We start from the raw sequence: 13,957 nt of genomic DNA, 5'->3' as shown, positions 1-13,957 counted from the left end.
TATATATATATATATATATATATATATATATATATATATCTTGCCATGCGTAAAGGTTAAAACTATTTCTTCATTGTCATCATAGTCAATTAACGCGATAACTTGTATTTGAAAAGATACGATATCATGAAGATATTAACTCTTGGAAATCATTAACTCTTCATAAAATTATTATAAAATAAAAAATTATTATTAAAATAGTATCTTATCTCTCCGTCTCTCTCTCTCCTTCTTTCTTTCGCTCTCTCTCTCTCTCCTTCTTTCTTTCGCTCTCTCTCTCTCTCTCTCTCTCTCTCTCCATCTTTCTTTCGCTCTCTCTCTCTCTCTCTCTCTCTTTCTCTTTCTCCCTCTTTCTCTCTCTCTCTCTTTCTCTCTCTCATTTTTCCTTTTTGGCATTTATGTTTTTCTTTTTCTTGTATTCCTCCATCGAAGATTACACCGAACCAGTGTATCTTAACAACGATTATTGTTTATCATTGAAATGCGTTGTTTTGATAAAATTAAATAGAATGAGATCAGCAAAATTTTTGCGATAAATATATTATTTTATCGATTTCTTTTTCCGCTTTTTTTCTTTCAACATATTTCGATGACGCAACATATTTCAACGTTATTATTCAATTTTATTGACCAAATCTCTTACTTTCTTTTTCTTTCTTATTCTCTCTCTCTCTCTCTCTCTCTTTCTCTCTCTTTCTCTCTTTCTCTCTTTCTCTTTAAATTTTAATCACAATGGCACGTGGAAAATGATTATTCCTCATAGATTACGAACTCAACACTTGAACGTACTCCCTTCCATCTTCTCTTCATTCATTCTCATGGAAAATACCGAAATACGAGTCACTCAGCCGCAACGCAACGTATTATTATCGAATATGCCATGTCACGTTTTATTACTATTAATAATAATGAAATTCCGCTTGTGTCTGTACAAAGTAAATATATATATATATATATATATTACCGAAGTTAGCATGGATTAAGCTCGGAATAAACGATATAATCTTGTACAAAATACATTCACTTCGATCCTTGTTACATAATAAACACGATGTAGTTCAATGAAATGCTTGTACTATTTGCTATATTCTGTATATATATATATATAAGTTTGTAAAATATTCGTCGAGGTTCGAAAGATCTCTCGTTTATCTCAATTCTCCGTGTAATTCTGTGCTCGGTCTTTTTATGGTTTCTTTTTTCTCTCTATCTTTTTTTTTTTTGCATTTTTATTTTTCTTTCATTTTTTTTTTTTTTTTGACGATCCATTCGTAAACCAGACACATAATATGAATATATAGATGATGAAAGAGAGACGATTGTAATATTCAATGAACAATATTTTCCTCTTGTAATGTTTACGTGTATCCATCGTTAATCGTATTGTGTATCCATCCAGTAGACATTTTTTAAAAATCATTTTCAAGTGTTTATAATATCGGAATGTCGTATCGAATTATAACGAGTCAGATTTTATTTTTTCTTTTTTTTTTTTTTCTTTTTTTCTTTTTTTTTTTTTTTTTTTTTTTTGACATAAAAAAGAATAGATATTTACGATGCAATTAATCGATCCCGATAAATAAATTTGTTATTTACCTTAGAAACTTTTGTTTTTTTTTCGCGAAAGAAAAGACAATTGAAACGACCGTGACTTGTCGTACGACGCATTTAGTGTCAATCGTCGTTTAAACGAGGAATTAGATCATCGGATAAAAAGTTTAAAGAACGATGTATCAAATTATTTCTTCCATAGTGATAACGATAGATCGAATAAGTAAAAGAAAATAAGTAGAGTGAAAGAAAACATTTGAAATATTTCTATTTAATTCGTTAATATAATTCATACAGTTAAGACAAGGTTCATTTACAAGAAAGTAAAGTATGTATGTATTTGAAAGCTTTTGAATATATAATAATTAAAACTGAGAATTATACGTTTAAGTCTAATCAATAGTATTAATCTAATCAATAAAAGTTGCATTTTATATTCACTTTTAAACATATTTAATTGGACGTACATAAACGTAACTCATTTAAATATGTACACACACACACATACACATATACATATATATACATGGATACATTAAAATTTAGATGAATATATAATGATACAATTATTTTAATTATTATTTGTTCACACCTTAAGCTTTAATCGTATGACCATTAGCAACGCCGTTAGTGTGTATCTCAGTTTTATTCGTAGTAGTATTATTGTCGGGAGTACTATTAGATAAAGAATTTTCAAGGAGAGGATGAATATCATTTCTTCTCTCCAATTCTATCCAAAAACCATTTTCAGCGGTCATGCTGATTCCTTTCCTTGATAATTGCAATGGATTTTGGGTTTTCGAGAAAGGCTTTAGATTACATCTTGCCAACAAATGGAATATCAAAACTTTCATCTCGAGTAGAGCGAATCTATTACCAATGCACATTCTAGGTCCCAATCCGAAGGGTAAGTAGACATTGGAATTGTTAATTTCCTTTCCATGTTCCATGAATCTTTCGGGATCGAATTTATATGGATCCTCGAAATATTGCGAATCGTGATGGAGTCCATAAATTGGGAACCATACATTCGTACCTTTTTTCAAGAGGAATGGTTTGCTATTCGGTAAACTTGGTGGTAACTCGTAACTCTCGGTGCAAACTCTGTCGAGGAAAACAACAATCGGATATCTTCGTAAGGATTCGCTTATCACGGCATCTAGATATTGCATGTTGTTGATAACCTCATAAGTTAGATTTCCATCAGTCTTTTCAATGGCCTCGTCGATCTCTGCCTGTATCCTTTTCTGTATGTCAGGATTGACACAAATTTCATGACAGGTGAAGCACATGGCCGTGGAGACGCTATCAAAACCACCAAAAAAGAATATGAACGCCTGAGCTACTATATCCATAAGTGGTAGATCTTGTCCCATTTCGACTTTCTTGTTTCTAGCTTCCATCATCAATTGTATCACGTCCGATCTTACGATCTTATTACGATCTCGAGTGTTGATAACCTCCTCGACAACATCCTTGAAGAAATTAGCTACAGTATCGGGTATGAGCTTGATGTTGAATAATTTCGTGATCGTTGGAAAACTACGTATCAGGAAGAATTTCAATGTTTTAATACCATCGAAGTTGGTTGCCTTTCTACCGAGAACGTAAAAGTCATTGTTCCGATCTTTCATAGAATTAATACTAATGCCAAAGGCGCACGTGGCTATTACATCATTAGTATATCTCGTAAATACATCCTTCATTTCTATCCTTTTCTCTTCTTTTGGCATCTTGGATAAATAATCCGTAAAATCTGCTCCGCATTCGTTCATCAGCTTGAACATACCTTTAAGCTTGCTCAATGTAAAAGCTGGACTCAACATCGTTCTGGTCTCCCTCCATCGGTTACCTTTCAAGGAAAATAAATTCTTTCCAAAAAGTGGATCCGATACCTCATCGACGAAAGATCGATGATCCGGGAAATTATCAAAATTCTTTACTGCAATCATTTTGATCAATTCCGGGTCACGTATTACAATTATTGGATTGCCCATATCGAAGAAACCAACGTATTTTGCTTCCCGATTTATATTGTACATATCTATCGTTAAATCGGCCATCGTTTTTTTACGTAAAAATGCTAAACCCATGTTTCCCAATAGTGGCCATGGTTCTATATATGGTAAACCAATTTTTTTGAAATAGCTCAAGTCCTTGAAGACGTAATAATAAATGCTTAATATTACTATCACAAAGGCTAAGATCATCGCCCAGGCTTCCATCGTGAGTTCGATTAAAATAGAATACCCGTCGTTAAAAAATAAATCAGTGGGGAAGTATCGGACACGTTTCACTTGTGAGAGATAGTAACAGACTGACGTTCCTTCTCGTGAACACTCGTTAATATACCCAGTAAAATCATTCTATACCTCTGACGTAATCTTCCATTTGTATGTTTGACAATTTACAAATTATCATATGATATAAATTTTTTCTTAATATCATTTTTTTTCTCAAAAAAAGAAAAAAAAATTTTTGATAACACTTTTTTTTTTTTTTTTTTGTACTTTTATGGAGAGAGAAGAAATATTTAGAAAAAAAACTTTTAATCTGATCTTTTAATCTGATCATCTGATAACGAATTATCTCATTTCTACAATATTCTAAGTCAATAAGATTTTCAATTTTCTTGTCTATGTAAATTTTTATGATTGACGATAGAACATATTTATGTGACGTAAATTGAAATTAATTTATCGAAATTAATTAAATGAATTGAAATTCAGTTCGCAATGATTCATACAATTTATTTTATCGAATGAATAAAAGAAAAAACAAATCGCTTTCATATAATCATGCAATCGAAAGACGATTCTTAGAATTTTAACGGAATACAATCGTGATAGATATAGACGTTGATCATTATCATTGAAATTACATGAATTTTTATATCTCGTTCTTCTCTATATTTATTTTATCCAATATAACGTCTACGCTTTTTTCTTTATTTTTTTTATATAATGCTTATTTTACTTTAACATTCATATGTATATTTTTTGTTTTCTCTTTATATACTTCATTGATAAATAATGAATTAAAAATTATAATATCGAAAGATAAGAAATATGGCGATAGACATAAGACATATGTTTTGATAAATTTCTATCGGCGTTATCTATTGATTATTAGTTATCCGTCTAGGATTGCATTTACTTTACTTTTATATTTTATCGTTTCCGATAATAAAGGAGATATTTTTGAAATAGAAATAATCTTTTCATTGATTGATATACGTATTTCTATCAAATCATAAAGATTATTTGCACATATATGAATATATATATATATATATATATATATATATATATATATTTTCAAGAAATAAGGATCATCTTACTCGAAAATGACAAAACATTTTTTTTCTCCATTTTCATAACAATAATAAAAAAGAATTATATTTACATATACTTATATACAATTTACATATCCTAGTAGATATTAAATTCATTTGTATTATTTAATAAAAAAAATTATGCAATTTGATTTCAACAGGATTGACGTGTAAACACATGCGATTCAAAACACGATCGCGCATAATAGAGTACGACGAGTAAACAGGAAATTTAGCACGTGTTACGTTTCACTCGCATATACATATTAGATGAGTTCATTGTGATAAAATAATTTATTTTTATATTTCATTTAGATTTTATACTTTTAATCGTATTGACAATTATCAATCCCATTAGTCGATGCGTTAGTTTCAGTATTATTATTAGCAGAGTTAAATAAACTTAAATAAAAAATTCTCAAAAGTTTTATTAACATCGTTTCTTTCGACTAAATCCATTCAAAATACATTTTCGGTAGTCATATTATTATGTATATTCCTATCTTGGATAATTGTATAGAATTTTGTAGCATGACTTTAGATTACATCTTGCCAACAAATGAAATATAAAGACTTTCATCTCGAGTAAAATGAATTTATTACTAATGTATATTCTAGATTCCAATCCGATAAGTAAATAGATATCGGAATTGTTAATAGTTTTCCCATGTTCTGGGAGTGAATTTATATGGATTATCGAAATATTTTGGATCGTGATAGAGACCATAAATTGGAAACCAAATTTTTATGTCTTTTTTTTAGGAGAAAGTATTTATTGCCTGGTAAACTCGTTATTAACGGGACAGAGTTAGTTACGTAAAATTTTATTAGCATATTATACATCTATACGGATTCATTCGATTCAGATAAAACTATTTTTTCCTAATTCCTCGTTTATCTCTTAAGATTTGACCATATGACTAACAGCAACGCCATTGGTGAACGCTTCGGTTTCAGTACTACCATCAGTACTATCAGTAACGTTATTGGATAGAAAATTCTTAAGGGCAGGATGAACGTCGTTTCTGTTTTCAAAATTCATCCAAAATCCATTTTCTGCCGACATGCTAATTCCTTTTTTGGATAAACGTAATGGATTCTGAGTTTTTGAACAGGGCACCAGATTACATCTTGCCAACAAATGGAATATCAAGACTTTCATTTCCAATAAAGCGAATCTATTACCAATGCATATTCTAGGTCCCAATCCGAAGGGCAAGTAAACACCGGAATTGATAATCTCCTTTCCGCGTTCCATGAATCTTTCGGGATCGAATTTGTACGGATCCTCGAAATATTTCGGATCATGATGAAGTCCATAAACTGGGAACCATATATTCATGCCTTTTTTCAGTAGTAAGGGTTTACTTTCAGGTAAACTTGGTGGTAGTTCGAAATTATCGACACTCAATCTGTCAATGATTACAGCAATTGGATATCTCCTTAGGGATTCGTTTATCACGGCGTCTAGATATTGCATGCTGTTAATTACGTCATATGTTAAATCACCATTAGTCCTTTCAATAACTTCATCGATCTCTCTCTGTAATCTCTTTTGTATATTCGAATTGACGCCAATTTCGTGACATGTGAAACACATGGCCGTGGAGACGCTATCAAAGCCACCGAAGAAGAAGCTGAACGCCTGAGATACTATATCCATCAAAATTAATTCTTGTCCCATTTCAGCTTTCTTATTTCTAGCTTCCATCATTAATTGTATCATGTCCGCTCTTACAATATTATTTTTATCTCTAGTATTGATTACCTCCTTGACGACGTTTTTGAAGAAATTGCTAATCTTATCGGGTATTAGCCTAATTTTTAATAATTTCGAAATCGTTGGAAAACCTCGCATGATTATGAATTTAAGTGTTTTAATACTGTCGAATTTGGTTGCCTTTCCACCAAGAACGTAAAAATCATTGTCACGATCTCTCATAGAATTAATACTGATGCCAAAGGCGCACGTGGCTATTACATCATTGGTATATCTCGCGAATACGTCCTTCATTTCTATAGTTCTTTTATCTTTTGGCATTTTATATATATAATCCGTAAAATCCGCTCCGCATTCGTTCATCAATTTGAGCATACCTTTAAGCTTGCTTAACGTAAATGCAGGACTTAGCATAGTTCTAGTTTCTCTCCATTCGTTACCTCGCAAGGAAAATAATGCCTTCGCAAAGAGCGGATCATGTTCGCCGTCTACGAAGGATCGATGATCCGTGAAATAATCAAAATTCTTTATAGCGATCATTTTTATCAATTCAGGATCACGTACGATCACTACTGGATTGTTGAAATCGAAGAAACCGATATATTTGGCTTCCGGATAGAAATTGTAAGCGTCAATAGTTACATCGGCTGCCGTTTTTCTTCGTAAAAATGCTGAACCCATGCTGCCCAATATCGGCCATGCTTGTATATACGGTAAACCAATTTTCTTAAAGTAATTCACGTTCTTAAAGGTATAGTAATAAATGCTAAGTGCCACTGTCACGACGGCCAAGATCATCGCCCACGTCTCCATTGTGTTTACGTGTAAAAAAAAATTTGAGAGAGAGAGAGAGAGAGAGAGAGAGAGAGAGAGAGAGAGAAAGAAAGAATAACAATCGACGAAATTATAGCGACGGCGTTTCGTGTCCGACTGACATTTCTTGTTAGGAATTCTCGTTAATACTGAACATATTATCGGTCTGTGTTAGTGACGTCATCCCTTTCTACAGCATCGTGCGTCTGCAAGTATGCCAGCGTTCTCATGAAATATAAACTGTGAATTACGTCTTAAAAAAATAAAACTCGCGTGATATCGTGAAAATTTATTTGTAATGTCAATGACCGAATTCTTTAATATAGTACATAATATCAGTTGTGACATTATTCATTTTATTTTTTAGTATTGAATAATCTCTTAGCCATGCCATGTTTTCATGAGGCGTTAACCACGTAAATTGAATTACGGTTTTCATGGGCTACAATTCGCGTTTACGTGTTTTCGTTAGGATTGCTTGTGACGTTAATATTTCAACGAGTCAGTCTTGACATGATTAAATCGATATGATTACGAAATTTCGGCAAACTGTCGGACTTAGATTTCCGAAAATTCTGTTACTTAATGACCCCTACCCTTTATAAAAAAAAATAGAACGTATACGTATATATACATATGTATGTGTGTGTCTATATGTGTGTGCGTGTGCGTGTGTGTGCGTGTGCGTTTGCGTGTATGTGTGTGTGTGTGTGTGTGTGTGTATTGTATATAGATCGTATATGTATGCATGACGTAAACCATCTATTTAAATTAATCAAACGAATAAAGAATTCAATTCGCAATCACGGTAGGTTTTTTTTTTTTTTTTTTGTTGAACGAAGAAAGCAAATGGCGTTTGCATTACTCTTGTACCTTATCTGATAATAGAAGAGATATTTTCGAACTGGAAACAATCTTTTTGTTGATGGATATTTATTTACATATATATCAAATAAAAGAGATTGTATAGAAAGATTTGATTCATAAAAACTTCAAGTTAATCAACAGATAAAAGCGTTTTTAATATAAAACGATATATAGATATTTATAGATAAGTATGTTTTCGTAAATAACGATCGTTATTTTCCAAGATGGCAAAATATTTTTTTCTCTTCTTTACCATGATAATAATAATAATAATAATAATAATAATAATAATAATAATAATAAAGATAACAACATATTATTTACATCGTAATAAAATAATGGATACACTTAAATTACTCTCTAAACTGATATGCAATTCAATTACAATACGTATTTCCGTGTAGTTGCGTGTAATTCGAAACACGATAATCCGCAATTGTGTAGAATACGTTGCGCGAACGCATAATCCCGATTCGATGCGCCTAACATTTCACTTACGAACACACACACACACACATATATATATATATATATATATATATATATATGCACACAGGTATATATTAAATGATTTTATTATAATCCAATCGTTTTCATTATTTATTTTTTACATCTAAATTTTTAACCGTATCATTAGCAACGTGATAATTATTCATCATCACAACGTGACAATTTTAATATTATCATCAACATTATTATCAGTTAAAAAAATTCTTGAGACCAGGCTGAATATCGTTTCCTTCCTTTAAATCCATCCAAAAATCATTTTCACCAGCCATGATGAATTCCATTCATGGATAATCGCATTGGATTCTGGATTTTGGTGGAAGGCACGAGATTACACCTTGGCAACAAATAAAATATCAAGATTTTCATTTGAAGTAAAGCGAATCCATTACCAATGCACATTCTAAGTCCCAATTCGAAGGGTAGATTGGCATCGAAATTGTTAATCTCCTTAACGTAATTCACGAATCTTTTGGGATCGAATTTGTATGGATCAATGAAATATTTAGGATCATAATGGAATCCATGAACTGGAAACGAAACGTTCACGTCTTTCTTTATTAGAAATGATTTCGTGCTTTGGTAAATTTGTAACTATTGACGCGGATTCTGTTAATAAATACGAGAAACCGATCTCATTGTAGGGATTCGTTTATAACGGCATTTAATTATTGCATACTATTGCAACGGAATTGTAATTACGTCATAGATTGGATTTCCATGAGACTTTTTCAAGAACCAAGTAGATCTCATACCGTAATCTCTTTTGTATGTTCAGATTGATATTAATGTCTTGACAAGTAAAGCATATAACCATGAAAACGATTATTAAAAAAGAATTTAAAAGATTTGAGCTATTTTGTCCATCAGGATTAGTCCCTGTCCAATTCTCAAAGTTTTCAGGATTCTCTTGATCTTAATTTCTATCATGAATTGATTGACTACCGATCATATAATTTTCTTTCGATTTTTATTCTCTTTCTCGATAATATTCTTGAAAAAATTAACAATCTCATCGATTATGAGCATTGAAGAATCTAATTATCATTGAAAAACTTCGAAGGAGAAGTAATTTCATAGATATAATATCCATCATCATACGTAATTGTCCTTTTTTCTTTTTTCCCCCGAGAACGTAAAATTCATTCTCCCGATGCTCCCATTGAATTAATATTGATACCATAGGCGCACAATGACTATTACGTCATTGATATATCTCATTAATACGTCCTTTATTATTGTCGTTTTACTTTCCTTTGTCATTTTAAATAGATAATCCGTAAAATTTGCTGGCACGTTCATTCGCCACATTAAACATATCCATTAGAGTATTCAAAGTAAATATAGAACTCGTTCTATTTTCTATTTTTTATCCATCGGTTGATCATTAAGAAAAATAAATTCCCCCATTGTACCCTGCTCATGCTCCCATAAAAAAAGAATCCAATAACTCGTCGACCAAAGGTCGATGTATCGAAAAAAATCATTTAAATTCTTAATTGCGATCGTTTTCACCAATTATGCGTAACGAATCATCGAAACAGGTTTAGACAAATCGAAGAAAACATCCTTTTTCTAAGCTATATTATAAGCTTCGATTATTAAATCAGCCATCGTTTTCTTACGTAATTATGTTAAACCCATATTGCCAAATATCTGCCATGATTTAAAACAGGATACATCAATTTTCTTGAAGTAGTTCAAATCGTTGACGACGTAATAGTAGATGCTTAGTATCAAGGTCACAATAGCTAAGATCATAGTCCAACTCCATCGTGAGTTGGCTAAAAGAAAGAGAATGAGATAATGTTAGGTAAAGAGATAGAGAGATAGAGAGATAGAGAGATAGAGAGAGAGAGAGATAGAAAGAGAAAAAGAGAGAGAGAAAGAGTGGGAGAATCTGCGCAGTTATATTGGCTAGAGACAGTGGCCTACTAGTTTCTTCTTATGAATTCTTCTTAATACACCACGTAACAATTTATGTCGCTGACGTAATCATCACTTTAAAACCGGATATTTATCGCTTATTAAACGTCTTAATTTTCTTCCAGATCTTCTGGAAAGTATATTCTTATTATTATCGTAAGAATAGTAATATTTTATCAATAGATTGTTGTTATTTAATAATTCTATTAGATCATTTTTTTATTTCTATAATGAACTGAATATAATAAAATGTTTTCTATAAATATTTGTCATTATATGATTATATGATTTTAGAAAATAAATGCCTTAGCAATTATATATATATATATATATATATATATATATATATATATATATATATATATATATATATATATATATAAATTGTGTATATATGATGTACATGATTTATTTGAATTAATCACATAAAAAAGAAATTTACTTTACGAGCCGTATAATTTATTTTATCGAATATGAAAAAATAATCGCTTTTTTTCGTATCTTATTCCATCCCATTTTCGATTTAGGAGTAATAATTCATTAACGAATGAACGTGTATATATTAAATCAAAGAGATTATTTAAATGAGTACTCGGAAAAAGTCTACATTTAGTCGATCAATATAAAAGAGTGTTTTTAAAAACATAAATATATATCTAAAAACATATTTATGGTTAATAGTTAAATAAATATATTATTGTAAATAATGATCGACCTCCATTATTTTGATTTAGCTTTTCGTAATAATAATAATAATAATAATAATAATAATATATACACATATATTATTTACATTTTAGTTAGCTAAGCGATACACTAGTTATATTCTCTAAAACAATATGCAATACAATTACATGATCTGCCTGAAGCGTAATTCAAAACATGATAATGTGTAATTAAGTAGATTACGATGGGCAAACTAGTAATTAAGATACGACGCACCTAACATTTTATTAACGTATATGTACACACATGCATATATAAATATATATATGTATGCATAAATTAAATGAAATTTCATAATATAATTGTATTTATCATTTATTATTTAGGTCTTAAGCTTCAATCGCATGACCATTAGTAACACCATTAATCGATGCATCACTTTTAATATCATCATCAGTAGTGCTATTAGGGACGAACTTTTTAACAGCAGGATGAATATACTTTCTTTCCTCTAAATCCATTCAAAAACCTTTTCCGGCGGTCAAATTGATTCCTCTCTTGGAAAAACGGAATGGATTTTGAGTTTTGGTAGAAGGCTTAAGATAATACCTTGCCAATAAATTAAATACTAAAACTTTCATCTTCATTAAAGCGAATCTATTAGCAATACACATTCTAGGTCCTAAACCGAAAGATAAGTAGACGCCGGAATTGTTGATCTCTTTCCCATGTTTCATGAATCTTTCGGGATCGAATTTATACGGATCTTCGAAATATTTCGAATCCAGATGGAATGCACAAACTGGGAACCAAACATTCATGCCTTTTTTTAAGAGAAAGGGTTTGTTTCCAGGTAAACTTGGTGGCAGTTCGAAATTCTCGTTGCACACTCTGTCAAGAAAGATGGCAATCGGATATCTTCGTAGGGACTCGCTTATCACGGCGTCTAAATATTGCATGTTGTTGATAACGTCATAAATTAGGTTTCCATTGGTCTTTTCGATGACTTCGTCGATCTCTTGCTGAAGTCTCTTTTGTATATCCGGATTGACACCAATTTCGTGACAAGTAAAGCACATAGCCGTGGAGACGGTGTCGAAGCCACCAAAGAAAAAGATAAACGCTTGAGCTACTATGTCCATCATACTTAATTCTTGTCCGATTTCAGCTTTTTTGTTTCTAGCTTCCATCATCAGTTGTATCATGTCTGCTCGTACAATATTGTTTTGATCTCTAGTGTTGATTACCTCCTGGACAACGGTCTCGAAGAAATGACCGATTTTATCGGATATAAGCTTGATGTTGAATAATTTTACAATATTTGGAAAAGATCGAATAAGGAAGAATTTTAGAGATTTAATACCCTCAAAGTTTGTTGCGTCTCTTGCGAGAACATAGAATTCGTTCTGTGGGTTTTTCATCGAATTCATATTGATGCCAAATGCACATGTAGCTATTACGTCATTGGTATATCTCGTGAAGACGTCCTTCATTTCTATAGTTTTTTTATCCTTTGGCATTTTTGATAGAAAATCTGTAAAATCTGCTCCGCATTCGTTAATTAATTTGAACATACCTTTTAGTTTGCTTAAAGTAAACGCCGGACTCAACATTGTTCTAGTTTCTCTCCATCGGTCGCCTCTTAAGGAAAATAAATTCTTTCCGAAGAGAGGATCCTGAATATCGTCGACGAAACCTCTGTGATCCATGAAATTATCGAAACTCTTCACTGCGATCATTTTGATCAATTCAGGATCACGAATAAGTAAAACCGGATTACTCATATCGAAGAAACCAACGTATTTGGCTTTTGGATGCAGATTGTAAGCAATTATAGTTATATCAATCATCGTTTTCTGACGGAAAATTACTTGTCCCATGTTTCCAAATAATGGCCATGATTCCAAATATGGTAAGCCAATTTTTTTGATGTAGTTTAAGTCCTTGAAGATGTAGTAATAAATACTGAGTACTACTGCCATGAAGGCCAAGATCATTGCCCAGGATTCCATCGTGTGATTGAGAAAAAAACAGATTATGAAAGAAAAAAATTGCGATGTTGCTTTACCGAGAATTTTTGGACTATAGACGCTTCCACTCACTCCTCATTAATATAGGATGTATCAGCAAGATAAGTCTCTGACGTAATATTTATTTTTTAAACTTTAGAATATACAACTAATTCCATAAATGAAACTTATATGACATTTCTTTCTCAAATTTTTTATTTTTTTATATTATTTTCGTAAAATAATTAGGAGTATTATGTAAAGATATGTTTTCTTTTTAGATTTTTCTATTATCTCATCTTTCATGACGTAAAGAAAGATAAAATGATTGGAAAGAAATCAGGAAATCGATAAACAAAGTGCTTTTTATAAAAAATTATTAAATACAATTTTTAAATATATATGATCAAGTAACCGTTATAATAATCCTTCATTGAATTTTTCGAAATATATGATTTTAATCATTTATTAATCGTCCATAAAAGCAATACGCCTCACATACAATTCGTATATTTCTTTCAGAGAAAAATAAATCGTATATCCTTTGCTTTTATTTCTTATCGC

General features: G+C 31.1%; 2 protein-coding genes across 2 annotated transcripts; both read right to left on the bottom strand.

Moving 5' to 3' along the window:
• Positions 1-1,789: 1,789 nt before the first annotated feature.
• Positions 1,790-13,631, bottom strand: LOC124949817. Its single transcript, XM_047495541.1, has 3 exons — positions 11,909-13,631; positions 5,811-7,331; positions 1,790-3,917 (listed from the first exon to the last, which is right to left on the bottom strand). Exons 1-3 carry the CDS (start codon positions 13,394-13,396, stop codon positions 2,145-2,147), a joined length of 4,782 nt encoding a protein of 1,593 aa, XP_047351497.1. The 5' UTR covers positions 13,397-13,631; the 3' UTR covers positions 1,790-2,144.
• On the bottom strand, positions 5,694-8,038 carry LOC124950065 (cytochrome P450 9e2-like). Its single transcript, XM_047496221.1, has one exon. The coding sequence runs from the start codon at positions 7,416-7,418 to the stop codon at positions 5,787-5,789; it is 1,632 nt and encodes a 543-aa protein (XP_047352177.1). The 5' UTR covers positions 7,419-8,038; the 3' UTR covers positions 5,694-5,786.
• Positions 13,632-13,957: the final 326 nt, after the last annotated feature.

This window comes from Vespa velutina, chromosome 6 (assembly GCF_912470025.1).
Source record: "Vespa velutina chromosome 6, iVesVel2.1, whole genome shotgun sequence".
In the NCBI taxonomy this organism is placed as follows: domain Eukaryota; kingdom Metazoa; phylum Arthropoda; class Insecta; order Hymenoptera; family Vespidae; genus Vespa; species Vespa velutina.
Note: the sequence above shows the minus strand (reverse complement) of the source record. Positions and strands in the feature narration are given on the sequence as shown.

Excerpts from the sequence above, each read along its gene's own strand:
- LOC124950065 (XM_047496221.1), bottom strand. The coding sequence starts at position 7,418 with ATGGAGACGTGGGCGATGATCTTGGCCGTCGTGACAGTGGCACTTAGC.
- LOC124949817 (XM_047495541.1), bottom strand. The coding sequence starts at position 13,396 with ATGGAATCCTGGGCAATGATCTTGGCCTTCATGGCAGTAGTACTCAGT. Across the intron at positions 7,332-11,908 it reads TGACCGCCGGAAAAGGTTTT|AAAATTGGTTTACCGTATAT; the intron begins TGAATGGATTTA and ends AATTACTTTAAG. Across the intron at positions 3,918-5,810 it reads CGTTCACCAATGGCGTTGCT|AATGATTTTACTGGGTATAT; the intron begins GTTAGTCATATG and ends TCAGAGGTATAG.